Genomic DNA, 27,433 nt, shown 5'->3' on the forward strand with positions numbered 1-27,433 from the left:
ATGTCAGTGCAAGTAACCAGTAGTAGGAGCATCCCTGAGATGCCCTCCCAGCCAATCTTGGTTAACTGGCAAATTCTAGGCAAGTGAGAGCAGAGCCACTGTCAAAAAACACAGTGGACGGCTCTTGGGGAATGACACTTGAAGTTGACTCTGGCTTCCACATTCAAACATATGCATGTGCACATATTTGCATATGCAAACACAGTATCCAGTCTTCAAATTTCAGCTCCAATTCTTTCTTCCTAGCTTTCTTTAATCATCCCATCAAAAATATTTCTCAATATGTAAAGGCACAAATAGCACATAGTAACATCTCTGAAACTTCTGCTTTAAGAGAAAAACATCAGTAAAATTGTCTTGAATATGACAAATTTCCATAGAGCATGGGCATTATTATATATGTCTTGGTATTCCTTAGGGTACCCTTGCCTGTTGGTGTCTAATAAACAACTTTAAGGATGAAGAAATTTGGGCTGGAGAGACGGCTCAGCGGTTAAGAGCACTGACTGCTCTTCCAGAGGTCCTGAGTTCAATTCTCAGCAACCACATGGTGGCTCACAACCATCTGTAATGGGATCTGATCCCGTCTTCTAGTGTGTCTGAAGATAGTGAATGCGTATTTATATGTAATAAATAAATCTTGAAAAAAAATAAGAATGAGAAATTGGAGGTAGAGAGATGGCTCAGTGGTTAAGAGCACTGATCACTCTTGCAGAGGTCCTGAGTTCAATTCAGTAACGGGGATCTGAAGACCTCTTCTGGTGTGTCTGAAGACAGAGACAATGTATTCACATACATAAAATAAAGAAAGAAATCTTTAAAAAATGAATGCAATGGGTTTCATAAAATTTTAGCTTTATCAAAAAAAAATTAATTCTAGACATTTAGAATTGCTTGTATGGGGGCTGGGGATTTAGCTCAGTGGTAGAGCGCTTACCTAGGAAGCGCAAGGCCCTGGGTTCGGTCCCCAGCTCCGAAAAAAAAAAAAAAAAAAAAAAAAAAGAATTGCTTGTATGTCCTTTTATTTTCCTTATTTCCAAATGCTGAAAGTTTGCACAGAGAAAAAACTGGGCCTTCTATCTCAGTTTCTTTCTTCATTTTTTTTTCTTTTTTTTTTCTTTTTTTTCTTTTCCGGAGCTGGGGACCAAACCCAGAGCTTAGCAAGCGCTCTACCGCTGAGCTAAATCACCAACCCCTCTATCTCAGTTTCTTGTTAAAAGATCCAACTGAGGTGGTTTCAAATGACTGGCTTCATGGACCACATAGCTAAGCAAGAAGTGATAGGGTCAGAACCTTATTTTGGTCTAGAGATCAGATTAGCACTAAAAGATAAAACTATAAAAGAGGTATTAAGAAAGAGCTGAAGATTGAATCCGGAGAAATAATTTGGATGTCAGTGATTGGGGAAAACAGTAAAAATAAGGAGAGAAAAAGAGAAACAGCAGAGAATAAGAAATGATACCAGACAAGAGAATGAACCTTATCAAGAAGAATCTGGCTTGGCGATATGGATATTACTACTGTTCAGGCTCTTAACATCTGACAGTTTCAAGGTAACTGGATGGATCAATTAAGGGGAAAGAGGGCTACAAAGGGCTCACGGGCAAAGTCTTAGCAGAGTACAGGTTTATACAAGAGATACAAACATTCTTATGCTTAGACAAGGGAAAAGAAGAGAGCAGCAGGAGGGAGACATATCACCAATTCCTGGAGGACACTGCAGGCTAAACACAATAGGTGCAGGGCAACCTGAAAAAGAGCTACGGCAATATGGAGACACCAGCAAGACATAAGGTAGTGAGTGACCAAGGGAAATAATTGCTAGTTAGTGTTCTAGGAACTAAGAGGAGTGAAAACATTTGAACAATTGCCATCTGGAGTAGGAGAATCAACTGAACTTGAAGAAAATGAGCACCCTGAGCTCAGATGACAATTACAAAAGAAAAAGAACAGGTAGAATTAAGTATCAGAAGTAATCCAAATTAGGAGATGAAACGGTACTATAAGAAGTTTGCTAGAGATGTTCTACAGCTAGAATGTGTAAGGAAAAGAAAAAAGATAAAGTTCCCACGTGAAAAGGAGTCAGACTTAACCAGTTGACAACTGTATGTTAAAATGCACTACGCACATCTTTCTATACTCAAAAGATTGCCAAGATCCAATGACAAGTTCACTTGATCATGATCCCAAATAAAATAAAATACTAATATGAAATGACTTAGTCAGGGTTTCTAATTCCTGCACAAACATCATGACCAGGAAGCAGGTTGGGGAGGGAAGGGTTTATTCAGCTTACTTCCACATTGCTGTTCATCACCAAAGAAGTCAGGACTGGAACTCAAGCAGGTCAGGAGCAGGAGCTGATGCAGAAGCCATAGAAGGATGTTTCTTACTGGTTTGCTTCCCCTGGCTTGTTCAGCTTGCTCTCTTATAGAACCGAAGACCACCCAGGGACAGCACCACCCACAATGGGCTGGGTCCTCCCACCTTGACCAATAGTTGAGAAAATGCCTTACAGCTGGGTTTCATGAAGGCATTTCCACAACTGAGACTCCTTTTCTGTGATAACTCCAGCTTGTGTCAAGTTGACAGAAAACCAGCCAGTACATGAAAACAGGTCTTATTGCATCATACTCTTAGAAATCTCATAAAGAACGTTTCTAATCTTACTTTCTCAAAGAGTACCAGCTATTTCTCTGAATTCTGTCAACTATAAAAACAAAACAAAGAACCCACCCCCAAACAAATAAAACAAAACAAAAATACCACCTTGCTTCAAGTCACAAGTAAACGGGGATTTACCCCCTTGAAGCGATCTGGCTCATAATTCAGTGTGTTTCAGGTACAGTTGGTAGATCTGGTCATGACTCAAACTGGTCTTATCTGGCCTACATTTTCCCTTTCTGACTGATGGACATGACAATTTTCTCTTTGGTAAGATCTACTTGCAAAAGTCCAAGGCATTTCTCTAATAAGTCAATATACTAATCCAACCAAAAAATATGCTAATTTGGCCACTCCCCAGTAAATCCTATATCTACTCAAGGTGTAACAGCTCTGCTTTATCTCATAAATTACATCATAGATGGACCCTGGCAGGTCCTCACATATTCCAAAGACAAACTTCAGCCTCCCCATTTTATTATTCAAAATGTATTTGGAATTCCTCCCTCAAAAGTTCCAATGACTCAAATAGGTAAATGTAGATTGATAACAGAATCAAATGTCTGTTTATTATGTCCTTCATATTACAACAGTACTAGCTACCTAATATCAGACTATAGGCCAGGCCTGGTGGGGAATACCTGAATCCCAGCCCTCTACAAACCTCTCTGAGCTAAGCTGGTCTAAATAGTTGAGTACTGAGGCCAGCCAAAGCTACAAAGTTCTGCCTCAAAAATAAATACTGTTCATTTAGGACATCTGCTTTTTCTCACAGTCATTATCTCACAAAATCATCTTTTTGAAAATTCATATTTGGCATCTGACTTCACTGAGTCAGTTACAAGTTTTCCAATGTATTGTTACGAAGTTACAGTACTTTTTCTTTCTGGTTTTGAGACAGGCTCTAATGACAGCCCTGGCTGGCCTGGATTCAGAGATCAGCCTGCCTAGCTTCGAGAATGTGGGAATAAAGGTGTGTGCTATCTGAATGCAGAGCTTTAAAAATCCTAGTGATCTTTAATCCTAGCCCAGTCAGGTAGGCTTTTCCATTTTATGTGTATAAACTACAGATAAAGATTTATAATTTCCTCAAGATAACAAACACTAGTGACTGGAATACTGTGTTTATTTTCCTAAAGGTCCTACGGAGAATATTGACTTTCCTAAGGACTTGGGATGGAAATTGTAGGTTGTACCTCATAGTTAGCCAAGTAATGAACAGGTCAAAAGTTTACAAAGAACCAGGTACCCAATTATTTCTTAAACACAATTCAAGAAATAACATAAAACACTGCTTATGTAGGTGTGAGTACATTAGTATGGGTCTTGAGAGCATCCTAAGCGAAAGCACAGGACTACAGGAGGTGTCCAGAGAGATGCTCCGAGGATGAAGTGCTTATTGTATGAGTCTCCTGACAACCAGAGTTTCATCTCCAGAACCTACCTAAGGATAGAGGGAGAGAACTGACACACAGAGCTGTCCTCTGATCTCTAACAACCATACAGTACACTCCCACATATACACACACTAAGCAAATTAAGGTTGGAGTGGGAGTGACCATGATGAACGTACACTATATGCATGTATGAAATTCTCAAAACATTAATAAAATACATTAAGACCAAAAACCCCCAAAACCCTAGGGGCCAGTAAGCCGGACAACCTCAGTTTGAGCTCCAGAACCCAGACAGAATGGGAAAACTCCCAAAAGTTGTTCTTTTAGCCAATCAGTGATGCTTGCCTTTAATCCTAGCACTCGGGAGGCAGAGGCAAGTGATCCTATTGAGGCCAACCTGGTCTTCAGGGTGAGATCCAGGTCAGTCAGGGCTACACAGAAAAACCCTACCTTGAAAAACAAAAGACAAAAAAATTGTTTTTTTGACCTCTATTGGCATGTCTGCACTCATGTACACATTAGAAAATTTGAAAAACATAACCGTGTAGAGTAAATCTTTCCTGCGAATTAGTCTATAATGTAGCCTCAGCTGGTCTCAACTCACTACATAACCTAGTCTGGGCTAGGTCCTCCTGCCTCAGTGACCCACATCATACTGGGAATGACCAATACCACCAGGCCCAGTTTCAAATGGTTCTTCTAGTGCTTTAGCGTACTGATATTAAGTGCCAGTCGCTGTTTTTAGGCATTTTACATAGTTCATCTCTCAAAAGTACTACCAAAAATGGAGGAAGAAACTTGGTCAAAGAAGTTGTTAAGGTTAGGGAACTAGCTCAAAGTCATACAGCTGTTAGACAGAAATTCAACCCATGGCTTGCTGCATGGTGGCACAAGCCTTTAATTTCATTATTGGGAGTGGGGAGGGTCAGCAGAGGATCTCAGAGATCAAGGCCACCCTGGTCTACAGAATCCAAGGACAGCCAAGGCTACACAGAGAAACCCTGTCTCAAAAACCCAAGAGATAGAAATTCAGGAAGACCTTTTAAGGAACCCCTCAAGTGGTGTTGCAGGCCTTCAATCTCAGTGCAGACAAAGGATTTCTGTGAGTTCGAGGCCAGTTGGGCTACATCGAAAGTTCTGGCCAAGATGGGGTCAATGAGACCCCTTTTAGGGGAGAGGAGCCTTTTCTATTATTATTATTATTCATTCACACAGCCTGAGAACATATGTTTATGTCCCCTCAGGTCATCACTAGCCCCATTTCAGCTAGTGCTTTAGGACAGAATTCTTACTAAAAACACAAACTTGACTCATGTCTTTATCATAGTCCTCATTTTTTATCAATCTGCCTGCCCTGAGCCTCTCCTGGTATTTAAAAACTTCTCAATGCTTTCTTTAATGAAAACTCTTCTACACTCTAAAAGAATGGTAGAACTTTATCGGATGCCACCTGATGTCCTACATGGGAGGTCGGGGCTGGGAGACAGTTCCTCAAGGAAAAAAAAGAAAGAAAGAAAGAAAGAAAGAAAGAAAGAAAGAAAGAAAGAAAGAAAGAAGGAAGGAAAGAAAGAAGAGAGGTGGAAATAGGAAGTCAAGCGTGAGAGAACTGAAGGGAAGGTGTAACATTCAGAAAAGGGAGAAAGGGGGTGAAGTGGTAGGCACTGCTGTCTGGCTCGCATTTCCTGCAGACCAGAGTGTGAACAGAAATTAAAAAATGGGGTTGGGAGTTAAGCCACTGAAACCTGCTAGGTAGCATTTTGTTGGGATTTTTTTTCCCTGTTATGTCTTTGACACTCCATCCAGAAGAAACGGACCCCAAGAGTCACAATGGCGGGTTGGTGCGGGCCCAGCAACACTGCTCTCGCTTCCAGCCTGGGTTGATCCCCTGAAAGCATCGCTCCGAGTCAGTCAATCAGCCGGCGGGAGGAACCACCAGATCCTCTGGACCCCGAGGCCAGGGCCCGGCGTCCGTGTGCTCGGGCAACAGCCACCCCGGCTCCCGTTCCGGTGGACAACCCCGAAACACTCTCACATCTCGCTGCTCACACGGAGCCCGGTCCTTCCCCAGGAGCTGAACGCGTCGGTCACCGAGCAGAAGCCGGGCTGCAGTCAGGGGCTTACCTTTAACAGATTAGACGTCGCCATGTTCTCAACTTGGACTCTCGCGAGACGCGGCGAGACTTGGCGGCTCTCGGGGCCAGGCCTCCTCGAGAGGCCGGGGTTCCCAGCAGGACCCCGCAGGCCGCAGCGAGGGATGCAGGGGACGCCGGAGCGGCGTGCCGTCAGCGCTGAGCTCGTCCCAGGCACCCGTGCTTCCTCGGGCTTTCCCGCTACATGGTCACCCCGGCCTGCCCACGCGAGAGAGCGCATGCAAACGCTTAAAGAGACGCGAGCGGCGAATGGTGGGAAGGGACAGGGAGCCGACCTGACCGGGAAGAGGTAGTATCGACTTCCCCGGGCCTCCCCAACTCGTCTTCGGTTCTGCCTCTGGGGTTGCACCCGCCCCGGCCGCCAGCAACGACTTTAGCTCGGCTTAGGGCCCGCACCTCAGGTTCCGTGGCGGTGTCACGTGACGCGGCGGGCGGGGGCGTGCTCGGGAGCAACCCAGGCGATAGCAAGCCACTGGGTCCCGAGGCCGCGCGGAGGGTGGGAGTGCGCCCTCTGCTGGCTGGAGCCGGAGCAGCCCTCACGCGCTCGCCCCAGATCGGGATTGCTATTCAGAGCTCTGGATTAGATTAGCCTGGAAGGCTTTTTACTGCTGTCCTCCGCAAATGCTGACATGGAGAAGGCGCCCGGTATATTATTTGTTTGGTGACTGATGCACAAACCTGCTGTTATTCCGCTAAAAAAAGAATGCCCGGCTTGTTCAAGAAGTGATTATTAATCTTGGACTCCTTAAGACATATCCTAGAGCACCCTACAGTATTTTCTCCAAATTGCATCGCTTCAGATCACAAATCTCTGATCAAGGGAAGACAATATAATTTATACAGGGTTATCTCCGTTTAGCTGTAATTTAATGCATTACGCAAGTTCCTAGCACTGTTCTTTTTGGGTTTTGTTTGTTTGTTTCTTTGGTTGGTTGGTTTTTGACAGAATTTCTCTATATAGCCCTGGCTATACTGGAGGTGCCTCGGCTCCCAAGTGCTGGAATTAAAGGTGTGGGAAACCACCACCTGGTGTCAAACTTGTTTCTTTGAAACTCATCTCTCACTGTTCCACAATTTTAATCCCAGTACTCAAAGCAGAGGCAGGAGGATCTCTGTAAGATTGAGGGCAACCTGATCTACAGAGCAAGCTCCAGGACAGCCAGGGCTACAAAAAAACCAAAAGCTTCTCAAACATTGCTAATACATTGTTCATCTTAATCTGAGGTGCTAATTAGAAAAGCAGACTTTCAGGCTCTACTCTGAAGGATTTTATTTCATATATTAAGCCTGAAATCTCCTTTTGCCCCAAGCATTCCAGGTAGCTTTGTTTGAAGCGGTCTTTCTATGTTATTCTTGGAAGGCCAAGAATTCTCTATGTAGACCAGGTTGACCTAGAACTCACAGAGATCTGCCTTTCTCTGCCTCCAGAATGACTGGTAGAATTATAGGTATGTGCTCCCCTCCGAAATGGCCAAAATTTCCTTATCTCTGCTTCGGGCAGGGTGTGGTGGAACATACCTTTAATTTCAGCACTCTGACTTCCAGACCAATTAGCGCCACACAATGCTTAAAATGAGTTAAGATCTACTTCTCAGACCTTGAATGCTTTACTTGACCACAATGAGCCTTAGTTCTCTTGTTGGTGAAATTAGTATTAAAACATCTAAATCACAGCGCTTTTGCAAAAATTAAATATAAAGACTGGCGAAATGGCCCAGTTTTAGAGCACTGGTACTCTGGCACTTAGGGGGCTCTGTGTATAGGCATCAGGCATACACTTGGTGTGCAAATCTACATGCTGGCAAAAATTCATCCACATAAAATTCTAAAAAGTTAAAGACTAAATATGACAGTCTGGAGAGATTGCTCAATGGTTAAAAGCATTGACTACTCTTTTCCAGAGGTCCTGTGTTCAATTCCCAGCAACTACATAGTGGCTCACAACCATCTATAATGAGATCTGATGCCCTCTTCTCATGTGTCTGAAGAGAGTGACAATGTACTCATATACATAAAATAATAAATCTTTAAAAAAGATTAAATATGACATTGATATAAAAACAGTGTATAATTTATACATATAGACAGTGTAATTAGAGGTAAAGTGTATAATTCTTACTATATGTAAGACATGATTCTATACATTTTTGGTTTTGTTCTGTTGTTTTTTGAGACAGAAGTTTCTCCGTGTAGCTGTCCTGGAACTCGCTCTTTAAAAAGGCTGCCCTGAACTCAGAGATCTGCCTGCCTCTGCCTCTGAGCGCTGGGATTACAGAGTGTGCCAGCTGATTCCATGCCTTTTAATAGATTAATATACTGAATGCTGGAATCTATCACTCATAGTGGAAACCTTAAGTATTAATTAAACTTCATGAAGAGAACAGTGAAGAAGGAAACAAAACAAAGGATGCAAAAATAGAAGGGGAATAGTCCGGAGAGATGACTCTGGGGCAAAGAACATACCTGCTGTCTGAGAAGGTCCCTGAGTTCTGTTCCCAACACCCACATTTGGTGGTTCACAACCATAACGCCAGTTCTGTGGGGATCTCATGCTTCTGGCCTCCGAGGGCCTCTGTATTCACATAGATATACACAGAGAGATACCCACACAACACACATGTACGTCAGTTAATTTTGACATGCTGTGACTAGCTCAAAGGCTGAGCATTCCTAAACCTTCCCCTGCTAGCAAACACTCCCCTCTGGTACTCCTGAAACTCCTAACCCTTCCCGTGCTACCAAGGCAGCCGGTGGCCACTCACTCAGATACTTACGAGGCAGTCTGGCCCTGTTCTCTGGTTGCTCTTACATTCTGTCCTCTTTCTTTTCATCTTGTCTGGTTCCTACCCCTTTCAAAACTCAAGGTCTTGTGACCCTCTGCCCAGCCATTGGCTGTATAGAAGTTCTTTATTACCAATCAGAGCCAGCTGGGGGCAGGCTTTCTTCAGCCTACGTGTGGAACATTGCAAACAGGTTTTTTGGGTAACACAATTACCAAGAGAACACTAGTCAAAACAGTTTTTAACCTTTGAGCTTTAAGATTTGCTTCCTGAGTCTCGTTAACCTCCCTCCTCCCTTTAGGAAGAAACGTTTCAGTAAAGAAGTAGCTACACAACCCGCCCTCCCTTCCTCTGGCTTATGTCCTTTCCATCCTCACTTCTGTGATGCTCTCTGAGCTTATGCAGTTTGGGGGAGCACTGTGGGTGCCTGACTGTTTTCTTCTCTGGGAAGCTGAGCACCTAGCCACTGCCACAGCAACAGTTCTTCTCAGGAGGCCAACTAACTGGTTAATGAGTCTCTGCAGTACACTGAGGGAAAAAAAATCCCTCCAGGATAGCCTAAGCTGACAGCGGCAGTAATTATGTGTATAATCACAAATGTTTAAAAGGCAATTTACTAGGCACACAATACCCACTTAACAGTGAAGTAGCAGTTGCTTCTCCACTGAGGCCTAAGACCTCCCCAGCCACTGGCTTTTTGTCCCGGTTTACAGCACTGTGTGTAAGTTTTCTCTTGTGGAACAGACCCAAAGTCCAATCCTAAAATTAGTTGTTTACACTCCCAACAGTCATGCCACTGTGCACCAAGGAATGAGTATCATTTCTCAGTGTAAGACCCTTATCAGGGCTGGAGAGATGGCTCAGCAGTTAAGAGCACTGACTGCTCTTCCAGAGGTCCTGAGTTCAATTCCCAGCAACCACATGGTAGCTCACAGCCATCTGTAATGGCATCCGATGCCCTCCTCTGTTGTCTGTTGACAGCTACAGTGTACTCACATACATAAATAATTCTTTTAAAAAAAAATCCTTATCAAGGGCTGGGCCGTGGTAGCACACCCTTTTAATTCCAGAACTTGGGAGGCAGAGGCAAGGTTTGAGGCAAACCTGGTCTACAGTGAGAGTTCCAGCATAGCCAGGGCTACACAAAGAAACCCTATTTCAAAAAAACAAACATACAAACAAAAAAAGCCATACCAAGCAAGACTCTTGTTGCTAAGACAATCCTTCCCCAGCAGCCTGCATATTGCATTGAGGTATGAAAACTAGGAGGGAGTTCTGTGCTCATTCTCAGGCTGATAAATACCATAAACAAGGACTTAAAACAGCCTTAAGGTTTGGTTGGGGAGATCCTTGAGGGGACCTCCCTGTCCAACAACTCATGGGGAGGAAGCCCACCCTTGACCTTGGATATTTGGCCCTAACCCGTCCTGACTGTGACTGCAGTGTCAGTACAGTCTGAAACAATCCTATGGTTTATATTAATTCTGTCCAAAGGGCATAACTCATTTGGCAGAGTCCTTGCTCAACATGCACATAAAACAGGCAGAGAGGTGCTGCCGACCTAGTCCTAGCACTTAGGAGGATCAGAAGGGCAGAAACTCAGGGTCATCCTCAGCTACATAGCGAGTTCTAGACCAACCTGGGCTAAGTAAGCCCAGTCACAAAACAAACAAACCCAGACAACAAGGTTAGTGTGACAGTTAATTTTGCTTGACAGCATTTAGAATCACTATGAAAACAAACCCTGGCTTATCTGTGAGGGATTTTCTAGATTAGGTTAATTGTCATGAGGAGATCCACACTAACTGGGGATCCTACCCTGAAGAAAAAGGAAGGGAGAAAAAAGTAGGATTTGTTGCTCTTTCCTTCCAGTGTGACCATCTGTTTTGCACTCTGGCAGCCATCTTGCCTTTCTTACTGTTCGATCTCAGAGAAACCTAGGGATAATTCTCAGGTAGTAATGTGACTCATCCAAGCTCCCCTCCTCCAACCTAAACCTCTCCAGCCCAGTAGCTGGACTTCCCTTCCCAAAGCTTCTGATCCCTATGTAAGAGCCATTTTAGCTATAAGCACTCTAGGTCTCTTGGTTCCAATGCACTCTCTTGGTCACTTTGGCCTCCTCTTCCCTCTCTTCTCTTCCTCTCCCCTCCCCTCCCCTCCCCTTCCCTCTCCTCTAATAGCTAAGTTCAGTCTGTTGTCCATGCTCAGTCTAGACTCTGCCAGATGCCTCTGGCTGTCTTCTCTCACATATCTATATAAAAACCTCAGCCATAAGTAGGAGTGGTCATGTCCTCATTTTCATTTACTTACTATGATGGTGGGTTGTACTTTGAACTGTGAGTCAAAATAACCATTCCTTGATTTGCTTTTGTTTGGCTGTTTTGTCACAGTGATTTGAAAAGGAACTGGGGTGGGTTGACTACAATGGCATGATAGATCCTACCCCATCCAGCCCTCCATAATCTACAGTAATTTTCCATGAGTCCTTCAGCCTCCTCTTGCTGAGGTGCCACTGCTTTGTTACTGATGGGCCACTATACATCTCCTCAACTGATGGTCTCTAGGGCAGGCTTGGCTGCTTGACTTGGCTCAAGCCCAAGGAAGACTGGGGTTCTCTTCTCTTTCTCAGCCTTCCTAATACTGGGACCACAGATATGCCACTGCTCACAGCCACACATGTGGATTTCTCTCTTTTGTTTGGCTTGTTGTTTGTTTGTTTGGTTGGTTGGTTGGTTGGTTTGGTTATTCAAGACAGGGTTTCTCTGTGTAGTCTTGACCTGGAACTCAAACTATACATCTGGCTGACCTTGAACTCAGAGATTCGTGTGGGGTGCTGGGATTAAAGGCATATTCTGCCACCACCCAGCCAAAGGTCAAAAGAGGGCATTGGATCTCCTGGAACCAGAGTTACAGATGGTTATTAGACACCATATAGGTGCTGGGAATTGAGCCTAGGTAGTCTGCAAGAGCAGCCAGTGCTTTTAACAGCTGAGCCCTTCTCTTATGTTTGTTTTGTTCTTTAAAAAATGTAAGCTAGCTATGGTAGTGTATGCCTTTTATCCCAGCACTTAGAAGGCAAGGAAGGAAGATCTTTGAGTAGTTTGAGGCTAGACTGATCTACCTAGCAGTTCCTGGATAGACAGAACTACATAGAGAGACCCTGTATGTATGTACATCTGTGCACCATGTCTATGCAGTGCCTGTGGAGACCAGAAAAGGGTGTCAGATCCCCTAGAACTGGAATTCCAGATGTTTGGGGGCCTCCATGTGAGTGTTAGGAACTGAACCCGGGTCTCCTGCAAGAACAGCAAGTACTCTCTCTCCAGCCAGCATTTGGATCATGACCTTACTTTCTTACTCACATTCAGTAAGAGAGGAAGACAGAAACACTACCTTGGAAGCACCTGGCAATGCAGAAGACAGACAGCAAGGCAGGCTGAAGGTCCTTTTTTTTTTTTTTAAGATTTATTTATTATATATAAGTACACTGTTGCTGTCTTCATGCACACCAGAAGAGAGCATCAGATCTCATTACAGATGGTTGTGAGCCACCACGTGGTTGCTGGGATTTGAACTCAGGATCTCTAGAAGAATAGACAGTGCTCTTAACCACTGGGTCATCTAACACAGGCTGAAGATTCTGTTGATTGCTTTCCTTCCTTGAAGTCAACATCATCAGTTCATAGGATGAGGTGAAATTTTATGCAGAAAGGAGAAAAGAAGATAGCACATTACTATGTTCAGTGGTGGGAGAGTAAAAGGACTACACACATGCACCATGATTCCTGGGCAGCCATACATGCCATCCTGCAACTATTTTGCCAGAACTTTAATTTTTAATTTAATTTTTTATTTAATGTATGTGAGTACATTGTCTCTGTCTTCAGATACACCAGAAGAGGGCATTGGATCCCATTATAGATGGTTGTGGGCATGTGGTTGTTGGGAATTGAACTCAGGGCCTCTGAAAGAGCAGTCAGTGCTCTTAACTCCTGAGCCACCTCTTCAACCATATTGTCTGTGTTTAACAAAGGCAAACAGACCTCTGAATTCTTTTGCCATGTTAAAAAAACCAAAGAAAGTGTGCTTGCTGTCTCTTAAGAGTCAAGGGGATGGGTCATGGATGCTGATTCAAAGGAAACCTGAGTAAAGGACTGGATGGATATGTAAAATAAAAGACTGGACTTAGGACCTGCAAGAGAAGAGCTATCCAGAGAAGATTTTAGAATAACAACGGAGAGCTGTCTGGAGACCCCAGAGAAATCAGAAAGAGAAAAAGCAACCTGGAAAGCTGTCTTGAGCAGAATGTAGGCCTCCGATTTGGACCATGATTTGACTTCAAGTTGTTTGTTTTCTCCACTCCCAGACACCCCTTCTCTCAGAATCCCTCTCTAAGCCGAGGGTGGTTCTTGGCAGACCTAAGGGTTGTTGAAATGAGAGAAGTCCAGCTGGAAAGACAGGAGACAACCATTGGAGGGTGAGAGGGATGTAGGCTGTTAGTAGTAATAACCATTGTAGTGCCAAAGGCTAAGCTATAATCAAGGGGGAGGACACTGAACAACAGATCTGGGAACTGAAAAGCCAGGCATCCAGATACTTTGTTGGCCAGTCATATGGGGTAGGCCTAATTCTAATTTCAACAGCCACTGTGGTAAACATTTTATGTGATCAAATTCCCTGTGACAAAATCCCACCTGACAGGCACACTTCTTTGCACTTCAATTTCAGGATTTTCTCTAAAGATCCAGAATCACACAAGTGTCACAGACAAGTTCAGTAAAGCCTAAGGAAGCAAATATTTTCAGGACCAATCCTCAAACAGTAGGGTAACAAGCCAGTGGATAATGCCCCAGTCCCTAGTCTTTGGTATACAATTCTGTGGAATTCTCAGAATGATTACCAGAGTACCCACCAGGTTTGGTTCTTTTTGTTCATGATACTGACCTTTGTAGCTCACCTCTAAGGGCACTAACTCTTCCTCCCTAACTTACTCGTCTACTCCTTTGCTCCTGCCACCTGACTTAGCTCCCAAATACACCACTTGTACATAAACCTCTTGTCTCAAACACTACCTTAAAAGGAAAACAAGACAAAACAAAAACAAACAGACAAAAAAACCAAACCCTTTTACTGGGAAGACAACTGAGTAGCTAAAAGCTTTTGTCACAGAAGCCTGATCACCTAAGTTTGGATCCCTGGAACCTACATAAAAGTTGGACATGATAATACATGTCTGTAATACTACTGCTTCTTGAGCAAACAGGTCCAAGGCCAGCTAGCCTGGAGTGGGAAGCACACGAGCTAAACAAGACAGGCCTGCGGCAAGCAAGGTGGAAGGAGAAGACGGCTGTCAAGGCTGTCCTCTGACCTCCACAGAAGCACAATGGCACCCTGCACCCACATTACACACACACATACCGACCTCAGCAAGAAAAAAATCTATTGAAACCTTAGCACATTGGTGACCTAACTACACAGATATTGAAGTCATTAAGAATTATCATAACGTGGAATTTGTTAGAGACAATGATAATGGTGTCTGCACCTAATTCCATTAGGAATGAATACAAATGATCTAGAAGGGCCTGTACATGATGGTGAAATAGGAGTTCCTGGATAGTTATCCCACATGCACAAGATCAAGGGGAAACTGAAAAACAAGGTTTTTTTAAGAGACAATGATGAGCATTGATCTAGGTGTGATGACACATGCCTATAATCTTATCACTTGGGAAACTGAGGCAGAAGGATCCCAGGGTTGAGGCAGGGCTATCAGTCTGAGCTACATAGGAAAACCTCATCCCAAACCAAACAAAATGATGTGTTGACTAACGTATTTTTTTTGTTTTAATAAATTTATTTTTTTAAGATTTTATTTTATTGTATATGAGTACACTGTAGCTGCCTTCAGATGCACCAGAAGAGGGCATCAGATCTCATTACAGATGGTTGTGAGCCACCATGTGGTTGCTGGGATTTGAACGCAGGACCTCAGGAAGAGCAGTCGGTGCTCTTAACCACTGAGCCATCTCTCCAGCCCCTCTAATGTTGTATTTTAAAGTACAGAGACGGGGTCGGGGATTTAGCTCAGTGGTAGAGCGCTTGCCTAGGAAGCGCAAGGCCCTGGGTTCGGTCCCCGGCTCTGAAAAAAAGAACCAAAAAAACAACAACAACAAAAAAAAAAACTTAAAGTACAGACACAGGGGGATTGTGTTGTATGGGGATCTGGGGAAAAGGGGTGCCTCAGTGGGTCAATGTTGAGGCATCTCTTACCCCTGAGGGACCAGCCACACTATGGTATTGAAGAATTAAAATTTCAAAAAGTTAGGACATGCCTGAGAGGGTGTTAGAGATAGGACCTGCCGGACCAGCTATCAGCCCCAAGGACATTGACCATCTGTAGCCACCCCCTCCCCTTCCTTCACCCCCCTGAGTGAGATGAGCCACCCTGCCTGCCTGCAGAGCTGCTAGAGAGCACGTACTCCTTGCTGATGTAATTTCGCGCCGAAGGTAACTGTGCACCATTTGAATTGACCAATCATGTGTAACCGCGCGAATGCCCCTATATAACCCCCCGAGTTTGGAAGCTCGGGGTCAATTCCTCTGTCTCCTGTATGGGATACCTATCAACCCGGGATCCTGCTAATAGGGATCTCGTTAATAAAAGCTACCTCCTGCTGTTACATCAAGATGGCTACTCGTGATTCCTTGGGGCACCCCATCCCACGATTGGAGTGAGAGACGCGGCTCCCCGTTTACGCTCTTTCAGTATAATATAGAATAGAGTTTATTTAGGGCATGGAGAGGGGAGTTAAGAGGGCAGTAGGGCAGAGAGATTGAGAGGGGGTGGGGGGGAGAGGAGTAGAGGCCGGCCATGAGCATGTGGAAAGAAGGGGGAAGGGGAATGGAGAAAGAAGGGACAAAGGGACAAGAGCAAGAGCAAGAGAGTGAGAAGAGGGCAAGCAACCCCTTTTATAGTGTCAAGCATGTCTGGCTGTTGCCAGGTAACTGTGGGGGTGGAGCTTAGAGTGCTAATACAAAATAGTTTTATTTTTGTTTTTTACCAGAAGAGGGAAAGATAATATGATCTGAAAGTGGTACTGGAGAGCAAAGAGGTCCCAGGAACAACTTTAAGCTTGGTGCTAAAAAGACATAGAGCAGTGCTATGGAGATAACCAGACTCCACTTAGTTTGCAGATACCAGCCGTAGGAGTGGAGCATGGGAGATGGTATTGAAGGGAGATGCTTTCCAATGTTCTGAGGGAAACCTCATCTCCTTTGGAAAGTGGCATAAGGCTATGGACATTACAAGTTGGGCATTTTGTCTTACCTGTGCTGGAGGATGGCTAGGGCCCAGGGATAGTGGATGTTAACGTGGAGCTGACCACTTACTTTGTGGCTAAAAAGTAACTGTTGGATAGTCAGCAATTCTTTCATGGCTCTTCATGAACTAATGTTAACCAATAATATTTATGAGGGAAGCAATCTTCAAATGCTGAAATATTAGAAAAATGTTTAAAGGTTCCAAATATTACAAAAACAGATAACCAGAGTATCACAACCTGAAACCCACTGACCATTGTATGGTTTTTGGAACAAACATATTTCACCTGACCTTTCGTGTTTACCAACTTGGCAGCCTTTGAACTTTCTTGGAGGCTAATTATCTTCCAGCAGAGTGTGGGTGATTGACAGAATTGGGGCTCCAGTTTGTGACTGGATGCCTATTCTGACTGAAGGATGGTTTCAGGAGAAAAATATCGAAGAAAGAGACAAAGGGCTCTAGATGTGAATCTTACCTTGAAGAGCAAATTCTTCTCTTCCAAACCTAATTCTTCCCTTCTTCCCTGAGGCTGCCTCACCCAAAACTAGCTCCTCTAGGCCTCTTCTCTAAAGATGGCCAGCTCCTGCCTCATTCTCCAGATATCTCCCAACTCTCTGAGAGGATCCCTGCCTTCAGGATCATCGGTGTCCACAAGGGCAAAAGGAGCACAGAGGAGGAAAGTGAGGGGTTCAGAAACCCTGTGAATATGTTCGTTAACACACCAGGACCAGCTGCAGGGAGGCAGATCAACTTTACCTGGAATGATTCAACGCTTATATTGGGGGAACATCCAGAATGGGCTTAGGGTATTGAAATGCCTGCCCCATTAGCATGGGAAAGCATTTCAAGCATTTCAGGAATCTCACTGGGTAGCAGAAGAGGTTCTGTATGAGAAAGGAAGTTGAACCTATATTCTGAGGCTAGGCGATATTCTGCAGGTAGAGATGGGGGAGGCGAGATTAAACTCCTTAGACAAGGTCAGAGAAGGGGATGGAGTCCTGTTATTTTTGCTGAGCTCAGAAAGCTATCTGGTCAATGATAGACTTTGACCTTAATTAGCAGAATTTTCCCACAACTCTTCTGTTAGGAGAGGAGTGATAAACCTGGAGATTGTCCTGGATTTTCTGATGTTTCTGTTTATTTACCCTCTAGACCCCTTTGGTTCATTGTCCCTTTCGGGTTTACTCCATCTCAAGTAGCTACAGACAAGTCAAGAATCTTAGGGCTGTTCTTCAACCTGGCACTCTGGTTCCCCTAGTGGCCACGGGTCTGCTTACAGCAATTGAGATGGAGAATGTTCCAAATGCTATTTCAGCTGTAACAATTGTGGTATAACAATTAACTTCAATGACAAGAGCTGCTGTCTCACCCGGACTGGATCCAGGAAGAGGACAAATTCAAAGAAACACAAGGCAAGTACTTCTTGTTTTGCTGGGTAGGGTGGGTGTTGAGACAGCGCCTCTCTGCATAGTTCTGATTGTCCTGTAATTGTGTAATTGTTTGATTCAAGTTCCCAAGTGCTAGGAGTAAAGAAGTACCTGACTTCCCAGCATCTCTAATGCTTGTTTTCTTATACACAATTGCATAACTAATTATCTACTTTTTCTTACCAGAAAACTTCAAACAAGTTTAGCTAGTCTAATTAGCAAATAGAAAAACAAAAGATAGAGCAGAGTATAGTGGCAGATCTCCAGGAGTTCAAGGCCAACCTGGTCTTCAAAGCCAGTCTAGGACAGCCAGGGCTGTTACACAGAGAAACACTGTCTTGAAGGGCGGGGGGGAGGGGGCAGGAAAAGAAAAGATAAAAGAAAAGGAAAGGAAAAGAAAAGAAAAAGAATATGAAAATTGTTTTTAAATTCTCAAAGGTTTCAAAAATAAGAATAAGCCAAATGAAAGTAATTTTACTAATGGGATTTAAAAGATTTTGTTTTAACCACAGAGAACTCAATTTCTTCTTTTTTAAAAAAGATTTATTTTGAGCTGGAGAGATGGCTCAGTGGTTAAGAGTACTGACTGCTGGGGTTGGAAATTTAGCTCAGCAGTAGAGCGCTTGCCTAGCGAGCGAAAGGCCCTGGGTTCAGTCCCCAGCTCCAAAAAAAAAAAAAAAAGAGTACTGACTGCTCTTCCAGAGGTCCTGAGTTCAATTCCCAGCAACCACTTGGTGGCTCACAACCATCTGTAATGAGATCTGATGCCCTCTTCTGGTGTGTCTGAGGACAGCTACAGTGTACTTACATATAATAAATAAATAAATAAATCTTAAAAAAAAAGATTTAAGTACACTGTAGCTGTCCTCAGACACACCAGAAGAGGGCATCAGATCTCATTACAGATGGTTGTGAGCCACCAAGTGGTTGCTGGGAATTGAACTCAGGACCTCTGGAAGAGCAGTCAGTGCTCTTAACTGCTGAGCCATCTCTCCAGACCCCTCAATTTCTTTTAAAATTTATTTTATTATATCATTTTGTGTGTGGGCGGGTGTTACCTGTTAGATATCTGTGCAGTACATGTGTGCAATGACTCCAGGGTCATAAAAGGGTATCAGATCCTTTGGGACTATTGTTACAAATGGTTATGAACTACCAGGGATTAAACTTAGGTCCTCTGCAAGAGCATCCAGTGCTCTTAACCACCCAGCTATTGCTCCAACTCTCAGAATTTAATCTGTTTTTAAAAGATGTGTTTGTCTATTTGTTTATTTAATGTAATAATAAGTACACTGTACTTATTTATTTTATGTAATGTAATAATAAGTACACTGTAGCTGTTTTCAGACACACCAGAAGAAGGCATCAGATCCCATTACAGATGGTTATGAACCACCATGTTGTTGCTGGGAATTGAAATCATGACCTCTGGAAAAGTAGCCAGTGCTCTTAACTGCTGAGCCATCTCTCCAGACCCAAACTCAATTTCTTAATAAAATTATATCTAAAGTTAGTTTTACTAGAACATTTTTATTGTGCACAAGTATAATAGTAAAGTGCGATGATTGTGGTCTCTCTCTTTTTTAAAGATTTATTTATTTTTATGTATGTGTGTACCCTATCACTCTCTTTAGACACACCAGAAGAGGACATCGAATCCTATTACAGATGGTTGTGAGTCAACATGTGCTTGCTCAGCCCCTCTGGAAGAGCAGTCAGTGCTCTTAAACACTGAGCCATTTCTCCAGCCCACCACCACCTCCTCTTCTTCCTCCTCTTCTTCCTCTTCTTCCTCTCCTTCCTCCTCCTCCTCTTCTTCCTCCTCCTCCTCTTTTAACTTAATAAGCTACTTACCTGTCTTAAGGTTACTATTGCTGTTTTGAAACTTGGGAGGGAAGTATTTCACTTACATGTTTTGAGTCACACAGTCCATTGAGGGAAGCCAAGGCAGGAACTCAGAACAAGTGGGAACCTGGAGGCAGGAGCTGATGAAAAGGCATGGAAGAGTGTGCTTACAGGCTTACTCCTTATGTTTTGCTCAGCCTGCTTTCTTATAGAATCCAGGACCACCAGCCTAGGAGTATCTGTACCCACAATGAGCTTGGCTCCCTCACATCACTAATTTAAAAAGTGCACAACAGGCTTGCCTATGGTGATATCTTATAGAAGCATTTCCTTCCTCTCTGATGACTCTAGCTTGGGTCAAGTTGACTTCAAACTAGCCAGAACATTACTTATACAATTTATACAATTAAAACATGGTCAGGTTTCATAAGTCTAGGCAAGGAGATCACATTAATACCCAAATATTGCTACCTTCTCTACTGGTTCTCCCTGCTCCCGAGGTTCTCTCTATGTAGCCTTGTCTACATAGAGCCTGGAACTCACCCTGTAGACTAGGCTAGACTCGAGCTCACAGAGACCTATCTGCCTTTGCCTCCTAAGTGCAGGACTAAAGGCATGTGTCACCTTATGTGTCACCATAGCTGGCTCCTCTAATAGTTTTAAGACAGGATCCCACTATGTAGTCCTGGTTTGTAAATTTTCTGTCTCTCCACGCTGGAATTATAGGTGTGTACTAGCACATTCAGCTCCCCTATGTATATATGTGTTTGTATAGCTCAGTGCATGTTTATGTGGAAGTCAAGGGACAAGTTCCAAGAGTGTTCTCTTCTTCACAGTGTGGGTTCCTAGGATTGAACTCATAGTGTAGTGATTAGCAGCCAGTACTTTTCCCCACTGAGTCATCTCACAGGCCCCTCCTTTCTGTACTATTCTTTCAGTCTTCCAAGCCTACTTCATTGAAACAGGATCAGTTCTGAGACAGTTTGAGACTCCTGCTTCATTAAGCTCCATTTAGTTGGTTCCCTGTATACAATCTATTAATGATTTCAGAAAGTGTTAATTGTACATGCTAATTATGAAGCAATTGAGAACAAACATAACAGAAAAAAAATAGGGCTTAAGGCATTTACACTGTAGCTGCAATGGGCATTATATCTTGAAAGGGTCATTTCTCCCTGTCTCCTGTCTTTTAAACTTTTTCTCCATCACAGGTGGAGTAAGCTGCAGAAGTACAAATTCCCCTTCAACGTCTGTGGTTTAGAAGGGAATCAGGTCAGACCAGCAGGAACATCTTGTCACATTTACCCTTGATATGATTTCTCCAAACTTAACCTGTATATTTATTAAAATTCCAATAAATTACTTTTTTTAAGTTGGCAAACTAATTTAAAAATATTTTCAGGAGGGACTGGAGTCAACAGTTAATAGTACTGTTGCTCTTTCAGAGGACCAGGTTCAGTTCCCAGCACCTACATGGTTCACAGCCAACTCTATGTAGTTCCAGGGGATCCAATGGCATTCATATGTGCATGCAGGAAACACATTAGCATAATTTTTAAAGTACTCAGGAGATATATCGGGAGGACAGTAAAAATCATCTTTAAACAAGAACAACATCTTTAAGCAGAACAACCCAAAGAGTTTTATACCTTTAATCTCCCAAGAAGCAGGTGGATCCCTCTCAAACAAAACAAAAGACAGTTCTAAGACTGCAGCTGACAGGGCCTAGGAATTGTGCCTGCCACTGTTTTCCTGTTTTGTCTTGTTTTAATTTTTGATTTTTTGTTCTTAGGTAATGTTTTTGGTTTGTGTTTTGTTTTGAAACTGTCTCTCTAGTAGTCCTGGGTGTCCTGGAACTCACTATATAGACAGGCTTGCCTCAAATTCACAGAGGTCTGCCTGCCTCTGCCTCCCAAGTGCTGGAATGAAAAGCTTATACCACAGGGGCTGGGGGCTGGGGACTTAGCTCAGCGGTAGAGCGCTTGCCTAGCAAACGCAAGGCCCCGGGTTCGGTCCCCAGCTCCGAAAAAAAGAACCAAAAAAAAAAAGCTTATACCATTATGTCCTGCTTTGCAGTGTTTTGTTGTTTTTTTTTTTTTTAAAGACTTATTTATTTTATATATATGAGTACACTGTTGCTGTCTTCAGACACCAGAAGGGGGCATCCGAGCCCATTACAGATGGTTGTGAGCCACCATGTTGTGGCTAGAAATTGAACTCAGGGCCTCTGGAAGAGCAGTCAGTGCTCTTAACCACTGAGCTAGCTCTTCAGCCCTTGCCACTGGTTTTTTAAAGAAACTTGGTCAGAAGGCCAAGGAAAAAGCAGTTGGGGGGGGTGTTAGTAAGGGAGATATTCTTGATTTGGGAGCATTTTCAGGAATATTAGATTTAATACTCTGGCAAGAATCCTGGAAGATAGTGCCAACTTTTTTCTAGGATGACCTCTGGAAGGCAGAGAATGCTGTCCATGTTAACTGCTGTTGGAATGCTAGACCTGCCATGACCATAGAATAAAGGCTTAACAGGCCTGCCCAGAAAATTAAGCATACTAAATGGATGTACTATGTAAAGTGACAGGCTCTCCCTCAGAAAGGGCAGTAGAAACTATCCTAATAAAAGGACATTTGTCTCTCTCTCCAAAAAGCTCACTTCTTGCAGCTCACTTATGCAGGCCAAAGCTGGTGATAGGAGAGGTCATGCAGGCTTCCTGGTAGGAACAGCAACAGTAGGACTATATTAATATAGTTTGTGACAACACTTAATGACCACATGATTTCAGTCATAATGTGTGTCAAGTTCAGGGGGCAGGCAGGTGTTGCTTTTGTGCAACTTCATAAAAAAGTGATTAGACATGGTTCCTTGATGGTTAACGTTTAAAATTGAACACTGGGCTGTGCGTTGGTGGTACATACCTTTAGAACCAGCACTTGAGAAGCAGAGGCAGGAGGATCTATTTGTTTTTCTAGGTTTTGGGGTGGCTTATTTAATGTGTCAACTTTGCTGAGCCCATGACATTACTGATTATTCTAGAAGTGCATGTGCAAGTATACTTGGAGGATATTAACTTTTCTTTTCCTATTTTATGGATCTCTACATAGCCCTGACCTTTTGGAACTCACTATATAGACTAGGCTCACATAGCTCTGCCTGCCTCTTCCTCCGAGTGCTGGGCTTAAAGGCATGTGCCACCACGCCAGCAGCAGAGGTTAACATTTAAAAGTGTAGACTTTGAGTAAAGCATCTCAGCCTTCATAACGTGGGTCAGTGTCATCTAATCAATTGAAGGGCTAAATAGAAGGAAGAAGCTGGTCTGCTCTGAGCAACATGGAATCCTCCAGAAGACTGCCTTTAACATCATTGTCAGTATTGACCGTTTTCACTGTTTCTGGGCAGACAGATGGCCTTTGAAGTCCAACTGCAGCAGTGGTTCTTTTGAGTCTCCAGCCTGAATATTTTGGAACTGACAGTCTCCACAAGAGAGGTTCAAATTGGCGGTGTAACAAATACAACACAATAATATCTTCACCTATTAGCTTAATATTGATTCTGTTTCTTTGAGTAACCCTGGTTTACTAATGTCCTGGTTGTAAAATAGGAAGCTAGCCAAATGGTTTGTTTTATACAGTCAAAAGAAATGAAGACTGTGTGATCAGGAATATGCTTTCAGCTTTCTGTATCCATAACAAAACATTTGACTAATTAACTTGTTAAACTGTTTATTTCGGTCCATAGTTTTGAAGACTTCTGTCATAGTCTTCATTATTTTAAACCAGGTACCATTAAAATATAGATCAAGTTTATACCATACTTCACTTTTCTTGTCATTTTGGAAAAAATACCAAGAGATGGTGACAGAAAAACATGTATCCTCCCATGGAATGTATATACTAAAGCGAAATATGTGGAACTCACATTTAAAAGGCATAATTCAATACCATAACCATGTTAGTAGTCATTGAATGGCACAGTTACAACAGTATGTTAGGCACTATTTTAATAGAGACAAAATTTTTACCAAGAGAGATAGCAAGGTACATTTGTTTGTAATGAATCTTTAAAGGACTCTTTCTTTCTTTACCATCACTGTGTGCAGCAAGTGATCGAGAGTGTGTTGTGATTGATCGGATTGCCACGGCTCAGGGCTCTGGTCTAGTTAGAGAAGTATGGTCTGCTGTTATAGAAGTGTCGGATCGCATAGCACTTCATCCATGTTCAAAAGAATAGTATTGTCCCTTAGTTCACAGGTGAAGATTGGTTGCCCAGGAAAACATTGGTGCAAGCATTTGAGGTTCATTAAGGTCCTGAAGCATGAATGTATCAACTGTGAGATTTGTAAGAGTAGCTTTGTTTGGGCGTCTGTTTTACTGTTGACTGAGAAGGGATTTTGCTCTATAGCAGTGACCCTGCTGTCTCTGGATGATAGCAGTGCAACACCACACCTGGCCCTGTTACTTTACTATTTTAAAGTACAAAAGATCAACTCTGAGTGATTTCCCCCTAGAGGTGATGATGTTCCCTTTGCTTTTCCAACTTAAGTCCTTCTGGGCAACTATGAGGAAACCATATGGATCCAAATGGATCTTTAGTCTTGCTTATATCCTTTTTATTTGATCAGATCTAAGGAATTATGCAAATTCAGAGCACTCTGAAGTTTTGGAAGTTCTTGGAAGTTCTGCTCTTCATTAAACTAAGGGCCATAAAAAAACAAACATCATTCTTAAAATGCATTTTTTTTAAAAAGATTTATTTTATTTATAGATGGTTGTGAACCACCATGTGGTTACTAGGAATTGAACTCAGGACCTCTGGAAGAGCAGTCAGTGCTCTTAACCACTTAGCCATCTCTCCAGCCCCTTAAAATGTTTTCACTAATCCAGATTCTGTTTTTCAGTGGTGTAAAGAAAACTCATGAAGTACTTCAGGTTTCCAGGCTCAGAAACTCTCTTTTACTTGCTCCTATGAAGATGCAGAAAACATAAACGTCACCTTGAAAAGCATCCTGACCACTTGAACATTGTGTCTAAGCTTACACATAGTAACCATCACATCATTACATGTTCTCAGAGTGTTAGCACTGAGGGTGAGCAGTGTCAACCAGGCACACATTTCTTGTACACCAAGTAGATTTTTGTTCATTCATAAAATTATAATATTTGGTAATTAGCTACATCTATTGGTATTAAATTTATATAATATTAAATAAATTTAAATGTAATATTAATATAAAGTAAGGAATGTCTATTTTTTAAAAGATTTATTTATTTATTTTATGTATATGAGTACACTGTCACTGTCTTCAGACACACCAGAAGAGGGCATTGGCTCCCAATACAGATGGGTGTGAGCCACCATGTAGTTGCTGGGAATTGAACTCAGAACCTCTGGAAGAGCAGCCAGTGCTTTTAATCGCTGAGCTATCTCTCCAGCCCAAGGTATGTCTATTTTTAAAGACAGGGTCTCACCATGTAACTCTGGCCAACATGAAACTTGCTCTGTAGACCAGGCTGGCTTCAAATTCAGAGAGATCTGCCTAACCTCTGCCTCCTGAGTGCTAGGGATTAAAGGTGTGTGTCTGACTTCTAAGGAACCTGGGCAAAATATTTTTGTCTACAGTAAAACTTTGTTTTGGCATGATAGTCCACATCCTTTATAACAATATATTAAAAAGGTCAGTTATATACACATATACATACAGACATATGTATATGTGTGTGTATGTATAGATAGATGATAGATAGATAGATAGATAGATAGATAGATAGATAGATAGATTGATTGATTTGGGGATAAGGGTATACACTCTGGCAGCCTTAAATCTTTAGTTTTTACTTACTAATAGGGTCTCTCTGCATAGCCCCTGGCTGTCCTAGTATTCACATCATGGACCAGGCTGGCCTCAAACTCACAGAAATCTGTGTGCCTCTACCTCCAGAGTGTGTGTTAGCATGCCCAGATTTCACACACTGATAATACCTCCTCATAGGAGGAGGGAAAGACCTCCTCCATAAAGTAAAATCAACGGCGCCCCATTTATCCTTTTACTTTCATCAAACACACACACACACACACACACACACACACACACACACACACACACACACACACACACCACATACACCCTGATAACCAAAGAGTTGAGAGACACAGAGTTGTAGAACTTGCTTGTGCAAGTATCAACTGTTGGAGTCCCCTTCTTCCCATCTGTTCTTCCAGCTTCTATTCTGAGTATGGAACACATCCTATCCTTCAGACAAGACTTTAGTCTTTATCCAGCATTAATATAAAAGGTGTCCACAGAAAATGAAATCACACTTTCAATCGCAGTTTTTTAGCTTGACAAGTAGACCCAGGTAACTGTACTTGAAACCGTTAGATATTCTGCATTTTAAGTCACTCCATTTTAGATGTGATGGAATTCAAAATTGTTACAGTAAAAATAGACTTGTGTGGGGAGGGCCAGTTTGCATTCATTCCCACAAAACAGCCTTGGGACATAAAAATATTGACAATATAAATATCCAAAACTTTCATAGTGACATAATTGATGTTCTTTTCTTCATGAGTACTATTAAAAATACACAAATCTAGAAAATGTACAAGTGTTTATATTTTAAAATACAATTAAATACCTACTTCAAAATTGCACAAAATACTTTCAGACACGATTTTTTGGTTGAATTAATTTTCCCAGGGCTTTCTTGTCTGTTGTTTGCACTTTAGAGAAACACTAATTCAACAGCAGCTCAAGGTAGAAGGACAGCAGGCAAACACCAGCCAAGAGCTCCCCTGGGCCCATGAAAACACACTGTCTTCTAGTATCTTCACACATAAATAAAAAGAAAGAACTCAAGAAAATTCTTACCCACTGTAAACATAATGATATGTCCAGAACCAGCATAACACTTGTATTATGCTTTCTTTTTTTTTAAAGATTTATTTATTTATTTCATGTATGTGAGTACACTGTCACTGTCTTCAGATACACTGGAGGAGGTCATTGGATCCCCATTACAGATGGTTGTGAGCCACCATGTGGTTGCTGAGAATTGAACTCAGGACCTCTGGAAGAGCAGTCAGTGCTCTTAACCACTGAGCCATCTCTCCAGCCCCTGTATTATGCTTTCTGCACTCAAATCTTTAACACCATCTGCTTGATTCTCAGAATAACTCTATAGAATTAAATAAATGAGTCTGGTAGGCTCATTTTATAAACCAGAAAAAAGCAGGCAAAGGTAGCTTAGAGATATGTTCTCTGATTCTTTCCTTAGTGTTCTTTATACAAACCACTTTGCTTTTCACACACATTAAGTCATTATGGCTTAAGCATAAGAGCCTTACAGTGTCAAAAATGCCAGGTTCATTGGGTAATTAGATATACTTCGCAATGTATAGCATAGAACAGATAGACATATTATAAAACACTGTGATAAAATGTCCTTTCCATGCCTATTCAAGCAGTAAGTTAAAACTTTTAATCCCAGCACACAGAGGCAGAAGCAGGCAGATCTCTAAAGTTAACATCCAGCCTAGTCTACATCCCATTCTGAGTTTGAGGTCCACAAGGGCTCCCAGAGTGAGACCCAGTCTCAAACCTCATGCTGACATATTAAGGAGCTGGGCATGGTGTCATGTACCCAGCACTGGGGAGACTGAGGCAAGTGGATCTGAGCTATATAGCAAAACTATCTGTAAAGAAGAAAAACAATATTTTTAAAAAGAATTGAACATTATTTTATTCACGTAACTGAGTATTTTATCTTCCCTTCTACTAATGAGTTTGTATAATGAATTCTGAATGCTAAATCGAGTTTAACACCATTTTTCTTGTTCAGAACATCTTATCCAC

General features: G+C 42.5%; 1 protein-coding gene and 1 long non-coding RNA gene across 3 annotated transcripts in view; one reads left to right on the top strand and one right to left on the bottom strand.

The window, feature by feature from the left end:
* Nucleotides 1-18,419, bottom strand: part of Cul5 (cullin 5) — a 65,492-nt gene extending 47,073 nt beyond the window's left edge. Inside the window, exon 1 of one of the 2 annotated variants that reach the window (XM_006243090.5) lies at nucleotides 6,183-18,419. In XM_006243090.5, the coding sequence (XP_006243152.1) occupies nucleotides 6,183-6,431 (249 nt within the window). In that variant the 5' untranslated portion in view covers nucleotides 6,432-18,419. 2 annotated transcript variants of the gene reach the window in all.
* A 320-nt stretch (nucleotides 18,420-18,739) lies between these two features.
* On the top strand, nucleotides 18,740-27,070 carry LOC134480167 (uncharacterized). The gene is made up of 2 exons (XR_010054388.1): nucleotides 18,740-19,416; nucleotides 20,799-27,070. It is a non-coding gene; the product is annotated as an uncharacterized LOC134480167 (long non-coding RNA).
* Nucleotides 27,071-27,433: the final 363 nt, after the last annotated feature.

This window comes from Rattus norvegicus, chromosome 8 (genome assembly GCF_036323735.1).
Source record: "Rattus norvegicus strain BN/NHsdMcwi chromosome 8, GRCr8, whole genome shotgun sequence".
NCBI lineage: Eukaryota > Metazoa > Chordata > Mammalia > Rodentia > Muridae > Rattus > Rattus norvegicus.